At 44.3% G+C, this 27425-nt stretch overlaps 1 protein-coding gene across 28 annotated transcripts in view; it reads right to left on the minus strand.

Annotated features, from left to right (window-relative positions):
- The window catches only part of LOC126456897 (proline-rich protein 2-like), a 739962-nt gene that overhangs the window by 250842 nt on the left and 461695 nt on the right, over window positions 1-27425 (minus strand). For 3 of the 28 annotated variants that reach the window (XR_007585399.1, XR_007585401.1, XR_007585402.1), the window contains exon 2: window positions 5827-6288. The exons of 24 other annotated variants lie outside the window; for them this stretch is intronic. Coding sequence is in view for 1 of the 4 variants with exons in the window: in XM_050092740.1 (XP_049948697.1) it covers window positions 5971-6164 (194 nt within the window). In the remaining 3 variants the exon portion in view is untranslated. Of the gene's footprint in view, window positions 1-5826; window positions 6289-27425 lie in introns of those variants that run through there. One more of the 28 variants, XM_050092740.1, reaches the window with a different exon arrangement.

Consider the following 27425-nt stretch of genomic DNA (forward strand, 5'->3'; position numbering starts at 1 on the left):
GCAAAAATGTGCATCCTTGAAAATGGAGCATAATGCTCAATACGTAGAGCGAAATGTATGAAACGCTCATGAACAAAGTATTTATAAGTCGACTGTCAATAAGCTGCGCACAGTTTAGACTATAAAGCAATATAAACTGGCACTATTGGCCAAATAGCCTAGTCAACGAAGACCAAACAAAGTCGAAAAAATTATTTAGTCGCAAATTTTTGTGCACTGGTAGGAGAGAGTGTCATGAACAACATACTAAAAATCCCTACCGATGGGGTGTGAGCTTTCAGGTGTGGGTGAGCTTAATGTTCATTTTTTTACATCTTTTCTAAATAATTCGAAACTGCATCCTCTAAGAAAAATGTTAGCCAGTATGAAATTAAACTATTGTGACCAGACAAAACAACAATCGTCTGGCCATAACTATGGGTTCTCTGATTGCTCTGGGTGATGGTTCATCTGCCCTACAGCACATCAAATATATGTTCACTTTATTACGTGAATGGTAAAAATATTTACTTAACTTGATACAATCCTTTGCCACAGGAGAGCTTGATAATTAAAAACTTGATGCACTAATTAACGAACTGTTCTTTTGAAGTAGAGTGTTCAACATTACGAAAATACATTTCCATCTGAGACTTGAATAACTCTTTAGTCCTACTTGATGCTGTTGACTCCTTCATCTGAGCTCACGAACTGGGCAGACAGCTTCCATGCTCAGCTCCATATTGACTTCTGTGAGAGGATGCTGCTGTGCTGAGAGAGTGCTGAGAGAGTGCTGAGAGAGAGGGTGTGTCTTCTTTAGCATCTCCCATTCGTCATTGCGGATTGCAGCGAGACATCACTAATGCATTTGATGTTGATGCGTATTGCCAACCGTGGTGTTCACAATGATCTTTGGACAATATCATATAAACTACATTACATTTCCTATGAAAAAGTCCTATTCATTTTTTTCTCTAGGACTAATAGTTTCCAAGTTGCAGGAGATGGAAAACTTGTAGATTGTGAAAACAAGTGTTGTATAGTATAAAATTACTGTTTACTGTTAAATAAAGTGGATTAAGAATGAATATTAAGTGTGTGTACCATGTCTAAGTGCAGCAGAGCTGTACTAGGGGATAAACTGTGTTCTGAGGTGTAACAGGGTGAATGGGGTGGTTATGGAGGTTAGAAGTGTGAGGGGAGGTAGGTAGCCAGATTGTGATCATTCAGTTCCTTTCTTCATAGTTCTGCAAACTGTCTACCCCACTACATCACAGGAACCAACTAAAGGGTGTTGCACATAGTTATACCGAAATTCTGCAGCTGTGATACATATTATTTAAATTGAAGATGGAGGGGGGGGGGGGAGGAAGGGAAGGAAAGGAAAGCGAAGGGACTACTGATGTCAACTGCAGCCTACACCAAACATCCATATAACTTATTCACCTGGTCAGGCAATGAATCCACCATCTTCAGGAATTTCAAAGTAGCGAGCATGGAGGACATGGATGGGGGTTGTGGATAGATGGTGTGAGGTGGGAATGTGGGTTGGCTTAGAGGTGTGCTGAGATAGTCGAGGCAGTTACAATAAACAGTGTGTCTGAGTGGCACAGTGTTTAAAGCAACTGCTTAGCAAGCAGGAGATCCCAAATTTGAATCCCTTTCTGGCCCACATTTTCACTCATTGTCACTGGTCCCACATAAAGACTCGATGGAGCTGGCTTCAGTAGTCCCTCCTCTTTCTTCTCCTTTCTCTCCCCTCCACCTTCAGTTTGTATAACATGTATCACAGCTGCGGATTCTGTGTGGTGTCTGTTCTTTTGGACATTTCTGAAAAAGCAGACAACACAAATTCATATAATGTATCATACAAGATTGCAATATAGTACTGAAATTGTAGCCTGTAGGTTACAGACATAAAAAGATAAACTGAAAATCTAACCTAAATGTTGTAATCGTATTACGAAACTGACTGCGTAATGTACATGTTTTAGATGTATCGTGAAACTGATGTAATCGGTGTGCTGCAGGTGTATTATGAAAATGTAATTGTGACCTTGTTGTAAGTATGTAGGAAAACTGAAATTGTAGCCTACATGTTATAGGTGTGTTATGAAAATGTCATTGTGCACTATTAATTGTGTATGGATTATGAGAGTATAACATTCCATATAAATTGGGCTACATATCTCTGTTTCTCTTGTGATCTACCGTATACCTATAACGTCTGTTTTAATTTACATGACAGACAGGCTATTCCATCTCCTTCATGCATGTGTAGATTATATCATGTGATAGATTTCAGAGACTGCATCTTTGAGGACTTGACTGCATGCAGACAAGCAAAGTATAGGCAATGCATTACACAGTTGTCATCACCTCTGGACGAGAATGATATCACGCCCCACCCCCCTTCCACCACAAATGCATGCTTGATTTAGGAAGCTCTCTTATTGGCTGTTTCATTTTGTTTGTAGTAGAAAAATACTAGGCTACGCTTCCTGACGATTCTGTGTGGGTTCTGCTGAGGAAGCACTATCCACACACACACACCTCGCCTCTGTTGAAGGAATGGCCGGTGTGCGTTTTTGACTCAGAATTTTCATTGTGTTCCTGCTGATGGCTAATCTCATTTCGATTTCTTCACATTCTTTCCTGCAGCCATTTCTCCTTGGCTTCCATGCAGATCATGTCGATTTCATTCTTAAGTGATTTATACCGCTGTGTTCCTGCCAGTCTCTGAACATTTTTGTATTTTGTCTTTTGTCGATCTGTTGAAATATTTCTTCTGTTACCCACAGTTTGTTCCCAGTTTCTTCCTTGTACCTAATTTTGTCTGTTCGGCTTCTGTGAGTGGCCTTTTTAGAGATACTCGTACCTCTTCTACTGAAATGCCTACTGTTGTATTCATTATTGCAGTATCTAGAGCAGGGGTTGCCAAACGCTTTTGCCCAAGAGAAGGGATGGCGCCTCGGGCCAGATATGCACTGATCTTATTGTAAGTTCGGAATCTGCATAAATTGGAATGTTGTGATCCGCCACTAGGTTAGCAATAGTAAGGGTGTGATATGTTTGGTGCCGTCCCGAGGTACTAATCGTCAAAAGCCGTCACCATTCAGAATTAGTGTCGATTGTTTTCTGTTTCAAATTGCTGCCACGCTCAGCGACCCCTAATTTGTGGCATGTAGTTGCCTAACTTGCTAGTGGACCATTAATTGATTAATAATAGTAATTATACAGACATTTAAATGATTTATCCAAAACGAGATATGATCATAGAAGTTTTGAATGACGTTTTTCTTGAATTTAATGTTCTTTTGTACAAATAAATACCACATTTGAAGATGACCGTATATGTAATGCACGTTCACGAATCCATGTAGCTTCTGTGTCCAAATTAATTGCAGAGTAGGTGATTGATCCGAGTCGCGCATGCCCGTGAATTGTCGGTACTGGAAGAATAACAGTAAAACATTCATCCTCTCACAACGTCTAATTCTGCAGTGGCGGTACTATTTATCCCTCTGCCCCCTGAGGCAAGCGGTCAACTCTTCTTACCTCACGTCCGATTTCACCAACGTCAATTAAAATTAAGCACATCTCGAAATATTACTGTTTCTGTATGTATGTTTTTGTTTCTGAGCGCGAAAAGAAGATCATAACGTTACTTCACGTTTTTGGCTGTGGCTGTTACTTACTAGATGAATATTATTATAACATAGGGGTGAGAACTGCGGGACGCACAAATACTTGATTCTGGCCACAAGTGACCCACGGGTGTCTGTCTGACAACTGATATAAAGTCTTCGAGAACTTCAAACTGATCTAATCATTCCTCAGAGCACGAGTTTCCCATACCGGAAGATTCTCTTACACTTGAGTCACCTCTTCATCATTACAAATTTGTGATCTGTGTTTATACCGACCAGGAGCATGGCCCGCAGTCCAAGACACGGTTAGAGAGATTACGCCTCTCTCGGATGCATGTAGACAGTTGTTTTCCTTCGCTCTGTTTGGGAGTAGACTAGGAAAGGAAATGACTATTAGTGCTACAGAGCAATCTCCACCACGCTCCATGTGGTGGCTTGCGGACTTTGTATGTAGATGTAGACGTAGACACAGGAAAGAAACAATCCAAAGAAACACGAATCGATTCTCTGTATGATGGAGTACGTTGTTTTACAAAGTCCTTCTGTGCTATGTACAAACTAGTGCCACTGTAGTCGGTTACGTTAAATATACGTGGCTCACGGATGTGTGTTTTTGAAGAGCGATAAGAGTGAAAGAACGCAGCTGTCAGTGCCTGTTAGGTCAATTGATGTCGAAGCATCATATGCTAGCCGAGCAGCACTGGAAAGTGATGGGCAAAATGGAGGGCGATGAAAGTCAGTGTGTTATGTCCAGGTGCTTTAACGTTCATAGACAGTATAATCAATTTCGAGGCAAAAGTTCGGAATCCAGACGATCCAGCAACGAGTCATGACCGAGAATTACAGTCCTCGAAGGAATAGAATCGCTACATTGCAGTTAACCCGTTACAGAAGGAGAGATCTTTTTGCTATGATGATGCCAACATGGCCAGTGTACTAAAACAAAGAAAGGTTGTTCTCTTCATAGATAATCCCCAGTTTAGTCTGAAATGGACATGTCAGATGCCATATATCACGAGAAACAGTGAGTACGCTGATTTATGGGGACTAAATACCTGGTCCTCGTTATGCCAGTGTAACAGAGAACGATTTTATCTAAAAAAGGAGGACGTTCTAGTTTATTACCCCAGTATAATACTTTACAACCAGCAGAGTTCTTATTTGTTATGGGGGTGATAACCATTATTAACAGCTAATGCTGAAAGCAGTACTCTTGTCAGCCAGTGACGAGAATGAACTATGATATCACACATCGATACTACCCCATAGGCATCAAAGTTGACAGTGGAATCGGAAGTTTCCATTGGACCTGATAGATATCGTGCAGGATCCGGCACGGCCACTGGGCCACGCCTCCAGCGGCTCCGTACCATGAGCGCCCCCTACTGCCACGATATATGACGGTTGGCGGAAATCAGATGCCTTCGCTCTTGAAGCTTCGTCGTTACTTGATGCTGTGCACACACTGCCTAGTCACAGCTCTGGCTCCATCGTTCATGCTTTAGTTCAGGAAGACTCATGCTTGTTGCTGTAGTAGAAGGTGGTCTCTGTTTCTTCCTACACTATTTGTAATGAGTCTTCGTATGCTTGGACAAATACAAGTAAATCTTCTGTTTACTGCGTTAACTTGTTCGCTCTCAGAGGTTTTTAAATATTGTTTGAAATACAGCAGCACAGAATATGTTAGAAGAAGGGATTATAAGAGAGGTAGGATTCCAGCAAATCAGCTCTGTCAGTGTAGGAGTTGCTGTTCAGAACACTAGCGCTTAACCCTAGATTTTAGCGACTAAATTAAGTTGTAAGAGACTGAGGCGTACTCTATACAAACCACAGCATAGGCATAAGAATAACTAAACATCTCATTACTTGCAACTCATAACTGCAACACCTTCTTCCTAGGACAACAGGGAACAGTAAGGACGAATATACATTGGAATTAGATTGAATTAGCCTTGTAGGTAGTAAGGTAGGAATGCAGGCGCTTCTTCATCTAGACATTCTGGTATCCAGACTGTTTTTATGACAACATGAAGAATTTGTAATGCTGGTAGTTAGTGTTTCCCATTTCTTAGTGCATGATATCCATTCTTCCAGCGAACATTTTATGCCAGTAGCTGCTCCCAGTGATTTGATCTGAGACATTCTTGATCTGAATCAATCAGAATACTCAATCAGTATCACAGTAAAATAAAACAAATAAACAAAAACTTTTTTATTGCTAATTTAGTGAGAAATAACAGAAACAGTAAAAATCCAAATCAATAAATTACGATGCGTTTAGTGGCCAAAGAGGAAGGAAGATCTGTAGTTATGCTTCAGGTGAGATTCTGGCGCTGTTTAATTAGAAGATACCGAGGAAACCATTGCTAAGTCCCCCAGAAGGCGGCCCTGGTTGTCCAGTGGGCTGAGGTCCTCCGGTAGGCTGTGGTTCACCAGTTGGTTGTGGCCCTCCTGTTGGTTCAGGTCCTCCAGTAGGCTGACCTGTTGGTTCAGGACCTCCAGTTGGTGGTCCTGGTGGTCCAGTTGGTTCAGGACCTCCTGTAGGTTGACCTGTTGGGTCAGGACCTCCGGTTGGTGGACCAGGTGGGCCAGTTGGTTGTGGCCCTTCGGTTGGTCCAGGAGGGCCAGGTGGTGTCTCCTGACTTCTGCATGCTGTCACCTGCAGCAGAATTGAGTGATGCAGTCTGTTGATGTGAGCCCTGTTGTCTACAAAATGCCCTCTGAAATATCACTTTGTTAATGTTATTGGCATCAGATAATCAAGAGTTAGATGCATGTTTCAGTTGGATAACAAACATAATAATCCTCAAAAGTACCTGACAGATTTAAATTTTATGCCATAATGGGACTTAATACCCATATCTTTGCGTTTCATGGGCAATTGATCGTCAAAATGAGCTAGGCTCGTACAACGTAGAGCTCACAGAAAGTTTACCGTCTGGATACAGCCCAGACGGATGTTCAATGAAAGTAATTTTTTACTTTCATACGCTATGTTACGTTAATCATATGTGTGTGATACCATAAAATATTTGTGGTATCAACTACCACTTGATAATGAAGCTGTTAATAATCGTCAACATGACGTAATTGGAATAAGTATCCTGAGACGTTTTAGGTTGCATTTTAGTTATGTGCTGTAGAATGATCATTTGACATTGAGCCAAGAATGTTACGTGTTATGAGGTTATAGCTTCGTTTCCCAAATGGTTTACGTTCTTAAAAAAGAATTATAACTCTCATAAACTTCCCCATGTAAGGTATGAACATAGCATTATATCAACTCCCTCAAAGCAAAATTTTTCATCATAGGTAACATGTTCCGTCCATCAATAAAGTGGAATCTGGCTCTACAGAAACACACAATCAGAACAAACGTATCTAGACAGGCATTAGTGGAGAGCAGTATGAGATGCGTCCATTTTTTCCCTGTGTCATGGTTTGAACTCTGCTAGATACATTTTGAATGAGGTATCTGAATGTTTGTGGAGTGGTAGGCTGATTCTTCCTCAAGAGCCCATTTCACAGAAGGTGGTGTTATAGGACGCTGGTGTGTAGAGAGAAGTCGATCTAACATTAAAAATATATTCCATTGGGTTCAGGTCCTGACTCTGAGCAGACCAGTCCACATCATCAGTGTTATTGTCCACAAACCATTGCTTCACAAATACTTGTTCATGACAGGGTGCATCGTCAAACTGATCAATCGCCGCCTCCGATCTGTTCCTCTGCTGTACACAGTACACATTACCATAAAATATATTTATGTCCTTACGCATTTAGCGTATTGTAAAACGCAATAGGTGGAGAACATATTAACCACGGAAAATAGTCCCATACCATAATGTCATCAGTACCTTACTTCACTGCTGGCGCCACACATGATGAGAGGTATGTTCTCAAAGCATTCGTCGAACCCAAATTGCTTACATCGGACTGCCACAGGTAATAGCGTGATTCGTCAGTCCAAATTACTCCTTCCGATTCATCAAATGTCCAGTGGCGTAGCTCTTTACACTCGCTCAAGTGTCGCTAGGCTACAGAAATGTGTGACTTATATGGCATCTCGGCCCGGTGAGCCTGCCGAATGGCCTGGAGCTTGACTGCAGCGGCTACACGACAGTGATGGGTCTGCCAGCGCTACCAGCATTGCGTGTACAGAAACTACTGTATTATCGACCCAACCAGTTGTGCTCGCGGACCTATCATGAAGTTAGCCACGCCGCGGCTCTGCCTTCAGTTATGTCTTCGCTGTGTTCTCGTATTGTTCTCATTGTATACCATTGTTTTTGTCTCTCATTTCGCTACATCTTCGGTTTTCTTTGTTCGATTACTCGTTGGACTTTGACATTGTACCGTGTTGTCTCTGTTGTCTCTAGAGATTATGAGGTGGTGCTCAACCATTTAACCCATTTCTCCCGCGTCCGGGTTCCCGGGTTCGATTCCCGGCGGGGTCAGGGATTTTCTCTGCCTCGTGATGACTGGGTGTTGTGTGCTGTCCTTAGGTTAGTTAGGTTTAAGTAGTTCTAAGTTCTAGGGGACTGATGACCATAGATGTTAAGCCCCATAGTGCTCAGAGCCATTTTTAACCCATTTCTTTTAACGCCATACGCACCGCAATTGCCCTACCTTGACAGCTGGTAGGACTTTGTAACTCACCAGTGATTCGTTCTCCTGATTTCACAAGACTGTGGACACCCACCGTCCGCAATGGCTTACGGTCCCAGCCCATAACCACGTGAGCTCCGTCCGCTCTGCAATCAACTGTGGTTGCTCCTGCACGTTTGCACGTCACAGTCTCTTCACCAACAGTCCACCTGGACAGCTTTAAGTGGGTTCAAGTGCCCCTAATGGATTTGTTACTCAAGTGATATGCAGTGGCTACTTCATATTCGAAGTCAGTGAGCTGTCGTGACCTCCCAGTCTGCTATTACTGCTTCTCTACTGACAACGTAATATTCTTCGCGTCCTTTTATACTGTCGCGGCCGCCTCTCCTGACCCCTAGTGGTCAATTTCGTATTACTTTGGACTGTCCAGAAGCTTTTGGTGAGGTAGTGTACGTAACTGTGTTTGTTGCGACTGCGTCAAAAAATATAGTGTGAATGCCGAACAGGATCACAGACGATATTAATATTTCATAAGACTCTGTTAATCAACATTTCTGTTTTAATAAACAGTTTTTCACCTATCGACAAAGAGAACTGAAATATTTTAAATCTCGGGGCTAAATGCGTCTCAATGGAAAAGTCGAGAATAGGGTTCTTACTAAAATACTCAGTACGAAGGAGGTGCATGCAATTTCACTGCATGACATGTATCTCTCATCACACACTGGAAGGCCGAAATTAAATTATTATGCAGTTGACAAACTGTGTTCTCACACTTTATGGCTGATGAAGAGAGTTCGCTGGATCGTGACAAAATCCTGAAGTATTGCCTTTAGCAGGAATTCTGAATAAACTGTTCTGTTGACAGTAGTGGATGTTTTGTCACGGAAGCTACAGCATCAGTTCTCTGCTGCACTGATTGTAACACATAGAAGACGTTGATTGAGTAGAAGCGATTCCAGTGTACTCAGTACAAATTCGTAGTGGTTTATAGATAGCCTGCCTGTAGGCATGCCAGAACTGAGATGTGTCAATTTGTTGCCTATCTGCAGGTGTCTAGGACTCTCCTTACTTGTTTTCTCTGTTCAGGTACATTTTTAAAGTGCGGGTGGCACTGAGGATGTTACCGAACTGGGGCTCTTGCAGGGACCGTTCGCCGTTTTATTCACGCAAACGTCAGAGCTGCACCCCTGCAAGATGACGCTACAGGATGGCGGGAAATAGGAGGACTGAAACGCATATGATTCCCTTGCTGCTTCGGATCGCGTTCAAATTTCGTTGAATGGCTTTGAACGGTCTCTTGTCGTTCCAGGCTACACACCACAGCAAAAGTTAGGGCTGCACTGCACTCCAAAGCGCTGTTGCTGGTCCACGATGGTTTTAGAGAAGTTTTGAAGCGTCTGTGGCGTTTGAGAAGTATCAAATATTGTCAAGAACGTCGTTACTCGTCGCACCACGAACTGTCGTTGCCGACCACAAAATGAATGAGAATCAACACTTTACGTTAAGCGGTGATTGCAGTGACGCCCTTTATACCCCGCCCAGAAGCCTTTTCATTACGTTTCTGTGCGGCGGGTTGTCTGAAATGTTTTCTTCGACGAAACATAAGAAAGCCACGTGATTTCAGCGGTGGGCGTCGCGGTTCTAACTTTCATCGCGGAGGCGTCAAAAGAAGGGGTGAAATGTGGGTGAGAGGGGGTATGACGACCTTCTCATAGTGTGACACGTCCACTGTGGCATTGGGAAGAGTTGTGATAAAATTTGGTACTAATCTGACATCAATAACCCAACTTACACCTCGTGAACTTATATTTCGCATGGGTCCACGTGTTGCTGTTTGATGCGTCTGCGAGACAGAAGTTGACGTCACGGGGCGTCGCACTGCTGCATCACTACAGTGGAGGGTTGCAGTTACCTTTGAGCCAAATTTCAATCTCATACGTCGCAATGGGAAGTAATTGGAGTGATTTCGAAAAAGTGATCCTTTAATTCTATCGGGCTTTGTAGTGTAAGACATTCATCTTAATTTGAGGCAGAAATTTCTGAGTGTGTACCGTACGTTTGGAGGGCACAGCGTGGTGTGAACGTGAATCAGAGATTGCGGGAAAACTGGAACAGAGGATGAAACATTGCAAGTAGCGGACCCCCCCCCCCTCCCCGGTATGATGTTTTGCATGTAATGTTACTATAAAGTGGTTTTTGTTTGCGTGGTCTTATACTTGTATCTTTGTAGTTGATACGTTTTGAGAGTAACTTTGGCTTCGCTCTCCTGCGCGCTTAAGTATCATTGCCAGTCGTGTCTGAAGTCTAACAGACAAATGGTTGAAATGGCTCTGAGCACTATGGGACTTAACATCTGAGGTCATCAGTCCCCTAGACTTGGAACTATTTAAACCTAACACATCCATGCCCGAGGCAGGATTTGAACCTGCGACCGTAGCAGCAGCGCGGTTCCGGACCGAAGCGCCTAGAACTGCTCGGTCACGACGGCCGCGCTCCAGCTATGATTTGTGGAGATACCCAATAGGATCCCACACCATAAGACCCTGAATTGGCGCTGTATGTCTTGTGCGAATACTGTCACTGTGATGATGCTCCCCCGGTCTGCGGCGAACCAAAATGCAACCGTAATTTTCAAACAGAACCTGGATTCGTCCAAAAAAACTATTTGAAACCACTCCTGTCCACAGTGACGTCGTTCCATACACCTTTTGGTGTCTAGCATGTTTCTGACTATTCCTCAAAGGTAGTTGGAGAAGTGGACGCGCGCGTAGCCCGCACCGTAATAAAAGGCGAACTGTCTCCCCTGATAGTGTACGATGTGTTCCACTGTTCCAGAGTTGCGCCAGAGCCGAGGAGGGCGCAGATCTGTCCTGCAATGCCGTTAGGATGAGGTGTCGACCTTTCAGGGCGATTGGGTGAGGGTGGTGGTGGTGGTGGCCGTGCTGATGGTGTGGGTGGTGCGCCCTAGCCATATCGTCGTGATCTACGGCCTCCACACACCCGTTGCACTGCCGAAACACTTGGTTCTACACGACTATCTGTTTCCCGTGTGGATACGTCACATTCTCTCATATCAATAACGCGCCCTCTTTCAAACTCATTGATTTGGCGATACGGTTCGGGCATTCATTTGTGAGGCAATCTGCACGTCTGTTCAAGTCACACTGATCTCGTTACCTTCGGTTTGCAGCGACAACGGGAGCCACAGACACATTTTAGTGGTTGGTAGTGTTGCGCCGCGGTATCGATGTTGAGCTTAAACTCGCAGGTCAACATGCTTCAAATGCTAATCATTTCTGCCGAACGTACTAATGCTAATGTACACGTCCTATAAAAATGAGCGTCATGTCTCTAGTCGTGCAAGGCGTTCTTTTTTTTCTGTATATGAGTGCAATAATTAGAATTCCAAGTAAGACAGGTATTGACAGGTACGAATACTACCAATTACTTTAACAAGTTATAATTGTAAGATACTGACTCAAATTATTTACAGAAGAATAGAAGAATTGCTAAAAGCCGTCCTCAGGGAAAATCAGGTTCTGTAGATGTTTCGGAACATATGATGCTATACTGACTGAATGATTTATGACACAGGTTAAAAGAAGTTCAAATGTGTGTGAATTCATAAGGGACCAAACTGCTGATGTCATTGGTCCCTAGAGTTACAGACAAACTAACTTATGCTAAGAACAACAACAGACACACTCATGCCCGAGGGAGAACTCGAACCTCCGGTGGGAGGGGCCGGGCAATCCGTGACATGGTACCTCTAACCGTGCGGCCACTCTGCGCGGCTAAAAGAAGTAAACCCACCTTTAAAGCCTTTGTAGACTTGGCTAAAGCTTTTGGTATTTGTAGACTTAGCTAAAACTTTGATATTAACGAGTGGAAGACATTCCTCGAAACACTGAAAGTAGCAGTGATAAAATACAGGGAGCGAACGTTTATTTATAACTAGTACAGAAATCAGATCGCACGTGTAAGGGTAGAAGAACATGAAAACCAAACAGTGGTTGATAAGGGAGTTTGACAATACTGTAGTCTATTGCCTATATTAACGAAACCGTGGACTGAGCGAGCGTTAAAGGAAACCAAGAAGAAATGGTAAAAAAGGAATTAAATATCACGGAGAAGAAATAAAAAACTTTGATGCTTGGTGATAATGTGCAAATTCTGCTAATTCTGCCAGAGACGGCAAGAGGCATGGAACAGATGTTGAACGGAATGGATAGTGTCTTGAAAAGAGATTGTAAGATGATCGTCAACAAAAGTAAAAGAAGATAATGGAATGTAGCCGAATTAAATCATACGATACTACAGGAAGAAGAGACAAAAAATAGTAGACAAGTCTCACTATTTTGGCAGCAACTTAACTGATGGTGAGCGAAGGAGAGAGAATATTTTTTGCACACCGGCAATAGCAAGAGAAGCATTCCCGAAAAACAGGAATTTGTTAACATCTAACATAAATCGAAGTGCCAGGAAGCCTTTTCTGAAGGTATTTGTCTGGAGTGTAGCCTTGTGTGGAAATGAAATGCGGACGATAAGCAGTTTAGATAATTAAAGAACGGAACTCTTGAAATATGGTCCTACAGGAGTATGCTGAAAACTACATAGGTAGATGGAATAACTAATTAGGAGGCACTGATTCGAATCGGAAAAAGAAAAGAAATTTACGGTATAACTCGACTAAAAGAAGCGACTGGCTGAAGTACACATTATGAAACTTTAAGGAATCGTGAATTTGTTGCTGAAGGGATAAATGTGTGAAGGGGCAGGAGGAGGGGGGAAGGCGTTAAAAATTGTAGAGCGAGATCTAGGTATGAGTACTGAGAAGAGGTTCGTAAGTATACAGGTTGCAGCAGTTATTCAGAGATGATGAGGTTTACACAGGATAGACCAGCGCAGAGTTTCTGAGCTGCCAACCTCCGTGTCGCGACAAACTGGTGTGTCGCAAGACTCTGAATGTCTTCTAATATTCCGGTGATAAAATGTTCATATGTTTCTATTAAAAACTAAACTCTCATGTAATAAATTTGTAAAATTAGTATCTCAGAGTCATTCCATAATTTAAAGAATATATTGCACCTACATTATGTGTTTGCTTTTTTTTGTATCTAGGAAAAAATCATATGTGGGAGTGTCGCTTGAATCTGAAACGTTCTTGTGTGGCCCAAAGGAAAAGAAAAAAGGTTGATAAAAGGGGGACTAGCCCTCACATTAGCATCAGACAAGGCTTCGAACTGAAGAGCACAATGACAACAAGTACGAATAATTAGCAGTGTTATCGCAATAGTTAAAAACCTTTCATCTCCGGTCGTGTTGCTAGGTCCATCGCATTCTCGCAGTCTTTGACAAGCACTGAGCAAAGGTAGATGTGTTGGGTGGAGCGATACAGGTCGGTAAAAGCGCTCTCCAGATTTTGGTGTTCAGCTTAAACAGACGAAGATATTTGCTGTGGTACGCACTGCGTGTCGTCAGTCTACTGTTAAAATTCACGCTATTTAGGAACAAACTATTGCTCTCCGCAGAAGGGTTGGAGATTTCCTCGGATTCCGTACGCCCCAAGCCAGACATGGCTTTTACATATGTAAAAGGTATGACGAGCTGTTTTCAACACAGGGCTCTTTTCACTTACTTGCCAGCGGCTGGTCTTTATGGAAGGGCTTGTGGCCTGATCGCCTGAGAAGAAAATCCCTCTACTAAGAAGCAGAACTATCAGACTGAATGACTTTTCCAATTCAGCGGGTAACGACAGAAAGAAACGGCAGTCGCTTACGTGCTAACAGAGGTATGGGCTCGAGACCTGAGTACATAATCGTAGTGCCAAGTGAAATTCTGATAATGGACAGTGCACATTACGATTTTATAGTTTGTAAATTACGTTGTTATTAACGTTGTGAAGTCCGCCCCGGTAGCTGAGTCGTCAGCGTGACAGACTGTCAATCCTAAGGGTCCGGGTTCGATTCCCGGCTGGGTCGGAGATTCTCTCCGCTCAGGGACTGGGTGTTGTGTTGTCCTAATCATCATCATTTCATCCCCATCGACGCCCAGGTCGCCGAAGCGGCGTCAAATCGAAAGATCTGCACCAGGCGAACGGTCTACCCGACGGGAGGCCCTAGCCACACGACATTTCCATTTCCAACGTTGTGAAGGTTTGTTGCTGTTATTGTTATTAAATGAATTGTACAGCACACATACTTCTCAAATTTTGGTACAAGTGCTTTTAAAATGCTGTATTTCCCTGAAGTGAAATTCACTGAAAGTGATGTTAAAGTGTATTACTAATAACTGATGTGTAAGTATTTTTGTTATTATTAGTAGTATATTAAAACATTTTATACACTTTATAATTATTACTGGAAAAATTGTAAGCCTCTAACACAACCGTTCATGAGTGTACATGAAAATGCACCAGACCGATTGCCTTATGGTTCGTTTTACGCAGACAACTCGTGCACATGACTACACCACTCGCTAGATCTCTCAGCGTGTGATTTCTTACCGCTGGATTCTTTAAGGAGAATGTTACATTCCTTGCGTTTCTGATGCCATAACCGAGAGCCCCTAAACCGCTATAAAGAAAGTCAAATGAGTACTTCAGCTGAAAGGGACCACTAAGTTTAAAACTGTCGCATATACATACAGGAGCCATATTTAGTTCATATGTGAACAGTACGAAATTTCGAATAATTCATCTTTGCCATGGTGATAAGGACATGAAATTGTGACAATACGGCCTAAACGACAATTTCTACTCGTTTATACACCTAATGGCTTGATTAAAAGATGCAAGAGTGGCAATACTTGTTGAGCACGCCTCAGTCCTTACTACTCACGACAAGACACAGGAGAAGAGCTGCCACCGTCGCCCTCATGGTGCTGAAGGATGGCCAAGATCAGGGTTGCAAGTCTTTTATATGTCGCACCGTTGCGTGACGTTCTCCTGTCGTGACTGTACAACAAAGATATCGAAAATAGACCTGAATCTTGCTGATAAAATGCAACATCTGGTTGCCTCAAAAGGCTACAGAACACAACTGTGAAGGTGTTAACAGCTTTCGTACTCTCTTTACTACAGTGTGGAAACCTACATTTAAGCTCGCATGGCATCCGAGCTTTTATTCTTTTCAGCATATGCACTTTTAATGTATGACGCAGTAGTCTGTGATTGCGCAGGGACCTTTACCGGTGTGCGTATTCTTATTGTGAAGAAATTTCTGGAATGAGAAGGAGCAAGTTTTGCTATATAACTATGCGGTTTCAGGGTCCAGTCCGATTCCTCTCCTGCATCACTCTAGCTCTACAAACATTTTATTATACGAGCTAATTATTTATCTCGATACATGCTCCCTGAACTTCATAACAGTCAAAGTGGATGTTTCAACACAACCTAATCAGTGCGCAAGTACTTTTTAAAAAATAGAAGCAATTTCATTTTATATTAAAGCACTTCTATAGTAACATCTTCGCCTACATATTCATCTACATTTATACTCTGCAAATCACTTTTAAATGCGTGGCAGAGGTTATTTCTCATTGTACGATACATTGAAGTTGGTTTTCGATCCACTCCTGAATGGAACGTTGATTTCATCAACGCCTCTCTACACGCTGTGCACCCGTCTTCACGGTCCCTGCCAGGGGAAGCGTGGGGTTGTAGTATTCGTGACTTAAGAATGTTTCTTGAAATTTTGTATAACTTCGTGGAACTGCTGGCTTCTATTTTCAAGAGTCTGCACCTTTAGTTTTTTTGGCGCGACGCTCTACCATCTGGCGCACGAACCTATGCCCATTCGCGATACCCTACTTTTTTTTACGTTCAACATCCCCTGTTTCTCCTAACTGGTATTGGTCCGGCGTACCTGAGCAATATTAATCGACACGTCGCACCAGTGCTTGTAAGCAATCTGTTTTGCTGATTCATTGGATTTTCCTAGTATTCGACCAATTAACAAACGTCCTCAATTATTCGCTGTATGAATTTTAATCTCTGTCCTCCCCTACAGTTTTTGTGCTCTACAGCTCCCTCTAGTACCATGGAAGTTAGTACCTGATGTCTTAATAGGTGTCCTATCGGCCTGTCCCTTCTTTTTATCACCGTTTCCCATACATTCCTTCGCTCCCTGATTCTGCGTTGAACCTTCTCATTGCATACGTTATCAGACCACCTAATTTCCTCTGTAGCATCACATCTTACATGTTTCGATTCTCTTCTGTTCCGGTTTTCCCACAGTCCATGTTTCACTACCATACAATGCTCTGCACCAAACGTACATTCTCGGAAACTTATTCCTGAGATTAAGCTCTGTGTTTGATATCAGTATAATTCTCTTGGCTAGAAATGCCCGTTTACTAGTTCCAATCTGCTTTTTAGTCCTTTTGGCTCCGTCCGTCATGGGTTATTTTGCTGCCTAGGTAGCTGAGCTCTTGAACTTGATCTGCTTCGTGATTCCCAATTGCAATGTTAAGTTTCGCACTGTTCTCGTTTCTGCTCCTTCTGATTACTTTCATCTTTCTTCGATTTACTCTCTATCCATATTCTGTACTCATTAGTATGTTCATTCCATGCAAGAGGTCCTGTAATTATTCCTCATTTCCAATCGGGATAACAATGTCATCAGCGAATTTCATCATTGATATCCTTTCATCATGAATTTTAATTCCACTCTTGAATCTTTCTTTTATTTCCATTATTGCTGCTTCGATCTATAGAATGAGCAGTAGGGACGAAAGATTACATTCCTGTCTTACACCCTTTTTTATCCGAGCCCTTCGTTCTTGGCCTTCCAGCCGTATTTTTCCCGCTCGGATCTTGTATATTTTGTGTAATGCACGTCTTTTCTATTAGCTTACCCTTTTTTTCTCAAAATTTCCAGCGTCGTGCAATATTTTAGATTGTCGTACGCCTTTTCCAGATCGCCAAGTCCTATGAACGTGTCTCGTTTTTTTCTTCATTGTTGCTTCCATTATCAACCGCAGTGTCAAAACTGCCTCTCTGATGGCTTTTGCTTTTCTTAAAGCAAAGTTGATGCTCATCTAGCAGATCCTCAATTTCCTTTTCCATTCTTCTGTACATCATCCTACTCAGTAATTTGGATGCATGAGCTGTTACGTTGTTTTTGGGATAATTCTCGCACTTAGCTGCTCTTGTCATGTTCGGAATTATGTGGCTGATGTTTTTTTTCCGAGAATCTGATGGTATATTGCAATTCTCGCACACTCTACATACCAACGTGAATAGTTTTTTTTGCTGCCACTTCCCCAAATGATTTAAGAAATTCCGATGGAATGCTATCCATCCCTTCTCGCTTTTTTGATCTTAAGTCGTCCAAAGATCTTTTAAATTCTATTTCTAATACTGGATCCCCTATCTCTTCTATATCGACTCCTGTTTCTTCTTCTATCACATCAGACAAATCTTCCCCCTCACAGAGACCTTAAATGTGCTCTTTCGATCTATCCACTGTCTCCTCTGCGTCTAAAAGAGGAATTCCTATTGCACTCTTAATGTTATCAACCTCATTTTTAGTTTCTCCGAAGGTTGTTTTTCTGTATGCTGAGGCAGTACTTCCAACAGTCCTTTCCCTCCCGAGTTCTTCATATTTTTCATGCAGTCATTTCACCTTAGCTTCCCTGCACTTCCTATTTATTTGGCTCCTAAGTGACTAGTATTTCTGTGTTGCTGAATTTACCTGCTCATTTCTGTACTTTCTTTTGTCGTCGATCAGCTGAAGTTTCTCTTCTGTTATCCACGGCTTCTTCGCAGTTACCTACCTTGTACCTATGAGTTTCTTCCCTACTTCTGTGACTGCCATTTTTAAACATTTCCATTCCACTTCAGTTTAACTACCTACTGAGTCATTCCTTATCGCATTATTTACAGCTTCAGAGAACTTCAAGTATATGTCTTTATTCCTTAATACTTCCCTACCCCACTTCTTTGCACATTGATTCTTCCTGAGCCGTCTCTTAAACTTCAGCTTGCTCTTCGTCATTACTAAATTGTGATCTGAGTCTATATCTGCTCCTGAGTTCGCCAACAATCCAATATCTGATTTTGGTATCTCTACCTGATCATGATGTAATGTAATTGGAACCTTCGCGGCCTTTTCCAAGTATACCACCTCCTCTTACGATTCTTGAACAGAGTAACTAACTTATATTTTTTGCAGAACTCAATTAGTCTTTCTTCTCTCCTGTTACTACTACCAAGCCCATGCTCTCCCGTAGCCCTTTGTTCTACTCCGTTCCCTGCAACCGCATTCAAGTCCATCCTGAGTGTTAGATTTTCATCTCTCTTTACATACTTAATATCCCATTCAGTTTCCTCATCCTCTTTCTCTTCACCCTCTGCTTGCCGCGCGTGATTAGCCGCGCGGTGTAAGGCGCAGCACGCATGGACTGTGCGGCTGGTCCCGGCGGAGGTTCGAGTCCTCCCTCGGGCATGGGTGTGTGTGTTCGTCCTTAGGATAATTTAGGTTAAGTAGTGTGTAAGCTTAGGGACTGATGACCTTAGCAGTTAAGTCCCATAAGATTTCACACACATTTGAACATTTTGAACCCTCTGCTTGCTAAACTGGCATGCATCCTCAACTTTGTTGTCGGTGGAGGTTTGCTATCACTATTCGCAACGAATCCTACTCCCGTTATACAATTTTCTGCTACCGTTGATATTATCCTATACACATTTGAACAGAAATTCTTGACTACTTTCCATTTTATTTCGGTGACTCCCACTAGTATCTAGATTAAGCCTCTGCAGTTCCATTTTCAGGTTTCCTAGTTATCCTACCATGTTCAAACTTCTGACATTCCACGCCCCGACGTGTGAACGTTACCCTTTCGTTTGTTATTCAGTCTTTCTTTCATGGTCACATCCCTCTAGCAACCCCCTCCCAGAGACCCGAACCAGGCACTAGTCAGGAAATTTTACCAATGGAGAAATCGTCATGTCACTTTTTCATCCAAAGGCCACATGTCCTGTGGGTACAAATGATGCGTCTTTAAGGTAGTGCTTTTCATTGTCTTCTGCTTCCTCATCCCGTTGATCATTAATGATTCTTCTGCCTTTTAGGGGTAGTTGCGCATCTCAAGGGCAAGGGAGTGCCCTGAGCCTCTGCCCCCTCCTCTGCACTCTCCGTCAAGGCCGTTGGCAGAACGAGGATGATATGTCGGAAGTCTTTGGCAACTTTGCTGGTGATTTTTATTCAAAATTACAGCAGTGGCGACTTTTGAATCTGGGTTGAGGACGTTTCGACTGGTTGGCAGTGATTTGGACTTGTATTCTCTACTAGTGACTCTGATTTCTCCTTGGCGCTTACAGCCAGCGAAGTGTTGTGTAGTCGAACTTAAGGTTTGTTTTGAGTGACAGAAGGTCAAATAAATTTGGTTATCACGGAATACTTGTTGTGTTATAGTGCGCACATAACACAACAGAAATGGCGACGAAGGAGGTCGAACCAACGACGTTGGAAGCGCTTATTGTGTAACTGATAAATCAACAAGCCGTAAATCGACAACAGCTGATAAGCAAGTTGGAACCAATACTTACCAGTATCGCCCTCAACCAGCAGAAGCAGCAGATCCCTGCTTTTACATCTTTCGACGAGTCGCTGGAAGAATGGGACTCCTACAAAACCAGACTGAGGGAACATTTCCAAGCGTTTCAGGGATGCGACGCCAAGTTAATGAAATCTCTTTTCCTGTCTTGGTCCAAACCTACAGTATACCAGCTCTTGTGCAAGTTAGCTCCGCTCACGACTCCTTCGGAACTCTCCTTCAAGAACATGTGTGACTTGCTAACGCAGTTTTATCAACGTCGTTCTCATGTCATTACGTCCCGAGTTCAGTTTTACCAATGCAAGAAACAGCCCAATCAGTCTTATAGGGAGTGGGCAGCGGAACTACAGGGCCTCAGTCGGAAGTGTCGTTTCGTTACCCCTCAGAACAAGGAGTTCTATGCCGAGGAAATGATTCGCGACATGATCATACGTGGTGCCCCTGATAAGGAATTCCGAAACAATGCTTTGCAACTGGAAAACCCGACACTCGATAAGGTCATAGAATTAGCCCAAACGTCTGAAGTGTTCAGTGGCGCAGGAAATCGGTTAGAAACTTGGGCCGATGTCGCCGCAATACATACTCCCGTTTGCGGCCGCGAGACCGAGAAACTGCAACGCCATTTCCGCACGGAAGACGCAATAGATGTTGATGCTGTTCAGATAGGCCGACCTCCTCCACGATCACGTCGCACGGTACAAAAAAACTTTCTATAAGTGGCCGCCCCGGAAACTGCCTTCCTGCCCTGACTGTTTCAAACGACATGAGAGAGAGGATTGCCGTGACAGGTGGGCCTACTGTACAAACTGTTCACTAAATGGCCATCTCGCCACCGTCTGTCGGGCGGCAAATAAGCGGCCAAACCGATATATGGCGGAACAACTGATGGACGTGAACGTGGTAGCTTCCATTGAATTCCAAGAGCCAGCGAACAAACTGTACATAGACGTCAGCATTAGTAATCATCCGATAAAATTACAAGTGGGTAAGGGGGCTGCCGTTAGTCTGTTGAATTCAAAAACGTATGCTCGCCTCGGCGCCCCATCTCTCCAGGAATCCACCAGGCGGCTGGTAGCTTATAATAAGATGAACATTCCACTTCGAGGCCAAGTCGACCTGCAAACTACTTATCGTGGTGTGACGCGCACCCTAACTTTTCTCATTGTACACAGCGATTCCACTGCCAACCTGTTTCCACTGGATGCGTTCAGAACTTTTGGATTCTCCATCAAAGACTCGGTTAACTTGATCTTAGATGAAGTACCTTAGGCAGAATTGAACGACCTATGCACAGAATTCCAGGAATTATTCAAGCCACAATTGGGAACAGCGAAGAACTTTGAAGCTCACATCACCTTGAAAACTAATGCGCGGCCCCGATTTTTTCGCGACCGCCCAGTGCCTTTGGCACTACGCACTGAAGTGCGGGAAGAACTCGACCGTCTCACTTCCATGGGGGTTTTAGAACCAATTTCATACAGTTCTTGGGCGACGCCCTTAGTCGTCGTCAAGAAGGCTTCTGGGAAAATCAGATTTTGTGGTGATTTCAAAGTGACCATAAATGCTCAGACAGAGATCGACACGTATCCCCTGCCTCGCCCAGAAGAATTGATAACCAAACTCCAAGGCGGTAAATATTTTTCCAAAATTGACTTGGCAGAAGCATATCTACAATTGCCTTTGGATTCAGAATCACAGGATTTTATGGTCATTAACACGCCTCATGGGCTGTATCGACTTAAACGCCTCATGTATGGTATCGCCAGCGCCCCAGCTATTTACCAGCGGTTCCTCGAACAACTAGTCGCTGGCATTGACGGCTGTGTCAACTATCTGGACGATATCATTGTGACGGGACGCACACCGGCAGACCACCTACGCAACCTCCGCCAGCTGTTTCAAGTATTATGCGATGCTGGTCTTCGCTGCAGTAGAGAGAAATGCTGTTTTTTCCAGCAGGAAATTGAATACCTCGGCCACCGTATCTCCCAGGCTGGTTTCCAACCTTTGGACAAACACATCAAGGCTCTCCTTCAGCTTCCAAGACCGTCAACGCTCACTCAACTACTCTCATTTTTAGGAAAAATTGCATACTACAGGAAGTTTATACCAGATGCAGCAACCAACACTGCACCGCTCTCTCATCTATGCAAAAAGAACGTCCCATTTATCTGGTCACCCTGTTGTGAGCAGGCCTTCCAGTCCCTAAAAAGTCACTTTCTCACGGCTCCTTGTCTGGCACGGTTTGAGCCAGGCAGACAGGTAGTGTTAGCAAGAGATGCATCGGACTTCGGCATTGGTGCTGTCTTGGCTCACAAATATCCTTATGGTTCCGACCGTCCTGTCGCCTATGCTTCGAAAACTCTCACAGACGCTCAGCGCGGATATTCACAAATTGAAAAAGAGGCTTTGGCTATTATTTTCGCCCTCAAGAAGTTTCACGTTTTCTTGTACGGAATCAAGTTCCACCTAATTACCGACCACAAACCCTTAATAGCCCTTTTCAATCCGGCGTCTAAAGTTCCGGACAGGACTGCGCATCGCCTGCAACGATGGGCGCTGTTTATAGCTCGCTACAATTATTCAATCCACTACCGCAAAACCTCAGAACATGCCAACGCTGATGCCCTGTCGCGACTTCCTTGTGTCCCCGATCAGGATTTCGACTCTGAAGAATTACTTTGCTTTCAGATCGATGAGGAGGCACGGGCTGCAGTGGATGCTTTTCCTATCACCAGTTCCATGGTTGCAACGGCCACAGGCACCGATGAGGGCCTTCAACTAGTCCGCAGCTTGATCATCAGATTTTGGCCAGAGCGGCCACCTCCACACTCTTCGCCTGCTTTCCGCCAATTTTTCTCTGTGAAACATCAGCTGCTCCTAACTGATGGAGTGGTTTTGCTGGCATCGGATGATGGTCATCCGCTGGTTGTGGTTCCCAAATCCCTCCACGTGCAGGTGTTGAAATTACTTCATGTTGGTTACTGGGGCATAACAAGAACCAAACTCCTTGTTCGTCGTTTTGTCTACTGGCCGGGACTAACCACCGCCATCGAAGATTTGGTACGCACATGCCCCGCCTGCCAGGACCAGCAGGCGGCGCCCCGGCAGACGTTCACCTCTTGGCCACCCTGCTCCTGGCCTTGGGAACGCGTGCACGCCGATTTTGCGGGACCTTTTTCCAAAGAAATGTTTTTGATACTCGTCGATGCTTACTACAAGTTTGCGTTCGTTGTCCGATGCAGCTCCACGTACACCTCTCTCGCGGCAATGGAGAAGATTTTCGCCATTGAAGGCCTGCCAGAAATACTTGTGACAGACAATGGCCCACAATTCCGCAGCCATGAGCATCCGCCACGTACCATCACCACCGTTTCACCCTCAATCTAACTGGGAGGCGGAACGTATGGTGCGAACCTTTAAGCAACAGATGAAGAAGTACGTGACGGAGCATAATACCGTTACCGCACTAACACTGTTTCTTAGTTCTTATAGAACCACACCCATGGCCGACAAGAGCCCAGCGGAGATGCTCCACGGCCGGCAGCCTTGGACACTGCTGCAGCTCCTGCTGCCTGCCCCAAAGCCTGCACCACCACTGCAGATGCCACGCTTCCGCCCCAGCACACCTGTCTGGACTTGGGGGTTCGGCAACCGACCTAACTGGGTGCCGGACCACATCTTACAACAATGTGGAAGGAAAGTCTTCAAGGTTCAGTTCCAGGACCGGGAGGTGATGCGGCACTCTAATCAACTCCGCCTCCGGTCCATGCACTCACAGACCGCGGACGTCAAACAGCGGGAACTCCGCACGGCTGGGTCCGAGCCACCTCGCCCGCCTCCACCTATATCTGATCTCTCAGTTCTAGCGGGCGGCCCTCAGACAACCTCGGAGAGTGAATTGCTGTCGCGGACATCCATTGTGCAACCCCCAACCTCTCCGCCACTCCGCTGCTCCGCACGTCTCCGCGGCAAACACCCACCACCATTGACGGGCTCGACTGCATCCAACACAGCCTCATGGCGACGGGGGAAGCCGAGGCCAGCCAGCCACCACGTCCCCCTGCCGTCGACCAGGCTCTTACACTGCCCCTCGCCGGATCTGCCCGCGTACAGCAGGATGATTCTCCGCATAAGTCTCTTCCATCCTCTGACGAGGAAATGCCATTACAACCACCTTGTTCCTTCCTTCCTCCCCAACAGCCACGAGCCCCTCGACACAAAAAAGGTCATTTCCGACCCAATTCCACAACCCGCCCACATAGCTCTGATGAGGAACCAATGGATGTGTCATTCATACATTCTCGCTGTTTTACAGCTTCTCAAGGAGGGAGGAGTGTCGTATCGGCCGCCGCACAGCAGCCGTCAACTCGGCGCGGCGTGCTACAACACGGGCGGCACACAGCGAGTACCGCTGGCGCCGCACACGATGTCAACAACTGGCGCAAGTGAACGCGTCGTCGCGGGGTTAGCGGCAGCGTACACACCACTATCGATACGGACTACCCTGGCGGCGCTGCCCTTGCCACCAGAGTGAGCAACTGTATAAGGGCGCCATCTACCAACCCTCTGATTGGCCGGACCTGCAGATTTAAGCGAGCTCCCTGAGCCCATTTAACCAGTTCAACCTTTGCCGATGACTGTTTTAGTACCTGGCTGCTGGATTCACGACTACCGAACCGTACTGTGGCCTCCCTGGCTGGAAACGTGCGACGCGTCGGTTCGACTGCTTGGCAGTGGTTTGGACTTGTATTCTCTACTAGTGACTCTGATTTCTCCTTGGCGCTTACAGCCAGCGAAGTGTTGTGTAGTCGAACTTAAGTTTTGTTTTGAGTGACAGAAGGTCAAATAGATTTGGTTATCACGGAATATTTGTTGTGTTATAGTGCGGACATAACACAACACAGTGGGTAGCCAGCTCTCTGAGCGCCCCGAGCTACCGTGCCGGTATTTCTAGTCGACGAGTGCACCTCTATACTTACAGACTGTTACGACCAGCTCTTTTACTTTTTTGATTAGTTTGGTGTGTTCCCCCACCATTTCTTCTCTTGTATCAAACTCTTCTTCTGAGAGTAGCACTTGCACGCCATGTCATAAGTTTCTTCTCGGATGTACCCTAATCTCTACCTTCCTATACAATTTTTACCCTCTACAACCTAGTTTAGTACCTTAGAAGTTATTGTCTTATTATTTTGTGTTATTATTCTTACGAGGTAGTACTTTGTCTACTTCGTTGTCATCAGTTTGATGTAAAGTTTATGGTTATCTTATTTCTGCTGTTCTTCGCTGCTTTCATCTTTCTTCACCTGACTCTTGGTCCATACTGTGTGCTCATTAGACTGTTAGCCAATGTCACTCACTTACAGCAATATCATCAGCGAATCCTTTCGTTGATATGCTTTCACCCTGAATTTTAACTCTCTCCCGATTTTTTTTTTGTCTCTATTTCTTTGATGTATAAATTGAGCTGTAGCGGCGAAAGACTAAATCCTGTCGTACCCTTTTCTTAATCCGTGCACTTCGTTCTTCGTCTTTTATTCTTATTGTTCCCTCTTTGTTCTTGTATATACTGTGTGTCACTCGTCCTTTTCTGTTTTGGGACATCTTGCAGCGTTGGACATTCTTGAACGCTTTTTGTGCGTCTAAAAAGCCTATGAACATCAATAGGAATACTATGCTGATCCGGACACACTTTACACTTAAAAGGTATATTGAAACTTGTGATATTACTAACATCAAGTGCAAGTGCTAGTGCTGGTTACCTACGCCCAAAGGCAATGATGATACAATACAACACAGCAGTAAACCATCCCCCACCCCACTCCCCCATTATCTATCATGTGACTCGCCACACCTTCTTTCTATAACTCCATCGCGCCTCTCTCCTTCTACCATCCCTCTCCATCTCCTCACCCTCCCCTCGAATCAGAGTGCACTATTTTAGTGGCCACTAAACCGAAACAGACAATTAAAATGTAACCCAAAGCAGCCATCTTGGCTGTGTTGCAAAATGTCTGCAAAATTTGATGTTTTTTTGAGCCATGTTCAAAAGTATTTATCCAAAAATCAAGCGAAGGGTGTAACTTGCAGTGTTTCTACATGTAAAAGTACTTCACAGGAAATTGAAACGAAACTGCCAGTCACTATCTGATGTTGTCCGAAGAGTGTGGTCCCAAAGCAAGGTTGGTACCTAGCAACGCAATCACATGAAAAATAGTCGCTTCAAGCTACATTGACGAATGAACGACACTGGCGTATCCAAGCCCAGAAGCGTCTCATTATGGCACCGCAACACATCTTCAGCTTAGGCCCGCCAAGTACAATACAAGTGAGCCCCAGTCCGCGATGATCGATAACACGCTCATACACACACTCACATATTGCGTGATGTGCCACCTCTGCGTTTCACATCTCTCTGTTTCCACACTCCACTGACTTGTCAGTAAATTTCATCTCATATCTGCCACATCACTAAATTTCATTTCTCTCTGTTTTATACTCCACTAATGTTAATGTCAAATACAATTTAGCTTTATAGTCAATAATTTTCATCTCTCTCTCTGTCTCTCTCTTTGTAATGTATTACATTGGGAATGGGAAGGAAGAAACTTATACAAAAATATTCTATATATAAAATTTATTTCTAAGGAAATATTGGATTCCAAAGAAAGTTAAATGCGCACTTGGCTGATTCCACACAGAGTAAACCAGTCCTAGTCATATACATTTATATACATTGTTCAATATTCACTATGTGAACAAAAGTATCCGGACACCTGGTTGAAAATGACTTACAAGTTCGTGACGCCCTCCATCGGTAATGCTGGAATTCAATATCGTGTTGGCCCACCCTTAGCCTCGATCACAGCTTCCACTCTCCCAGGCATACGTTCTATCAGGTGCTGGAAGGTTTCTTAGGGAATGGCAGCCCATTCTTCATGGAGTGCTGCACTGAGGAGAGGTATGGATGTCGGTCGGTGAGGCCTGGCACGAAGTCTGCGTTCCAAACATCCGACAGGTATTCTATAAAATTCAGGTCAGGACTCTGTGCAGGCCAGTCCATTACAGGGATATTATTGTCGTGTAACCAGTCCGCCACAGGCCGTGCATTATGGACAGCTGCTCGATCGTGTTGAAAGATACAATCGCCATCGCTGAACTGGTCTTCAACAGTGATATGCCACGCAAAACAGCAAGGGGTGCAAGCCCCCCCCCCCCCACCCCAATGAAAAACACGACCGCACCATACTACTCACACCTTGCCATCGAATCGCCACATTGTGTACCGTGATTCTTCACCTCACACAACGTTTTTCCACTGTTCAAAAGTCCAATGCTTACGCTCCTTCCACCAAGCGAGTCAGCGTTTGACATTTACTGGCGTCATTTGTGGCTTATGAGCAGCCGCTCGACCATGAAATCCAAGTTTTCTCACCTCCCGCCTAACTTTCATAGTACTTGCCGTGGATTCTGATTGTGTTTGGAGTTCCTGCGTGATGGTCTGGATAGATGTCTGCCTATTACACATTACGACCCTCTTCAACTGTCGGCAGTTACTGTCAGTCAACAGACGAATTCGGCTTTTGTGCTGTACGTGTCCCTTCACGTTTCCACTTCACTATC

The sequence above is a fragment of the Schistocerca serialis genome, chromosome 2 (genome assembly GCF_023864345.2).
Source record: "Schistocerca serialis cubense isolate TAMUIC-IGC-003099 chromosome 2, iqSchSeri2.2, whole genome shotgun sequence".
Taxonomy (NCBI): Eukaryota; Metazoa; Arthropoda; class Insecta; order Orthoptera; family Acrididae; genus Schistocerca; species Schistocerca serialis.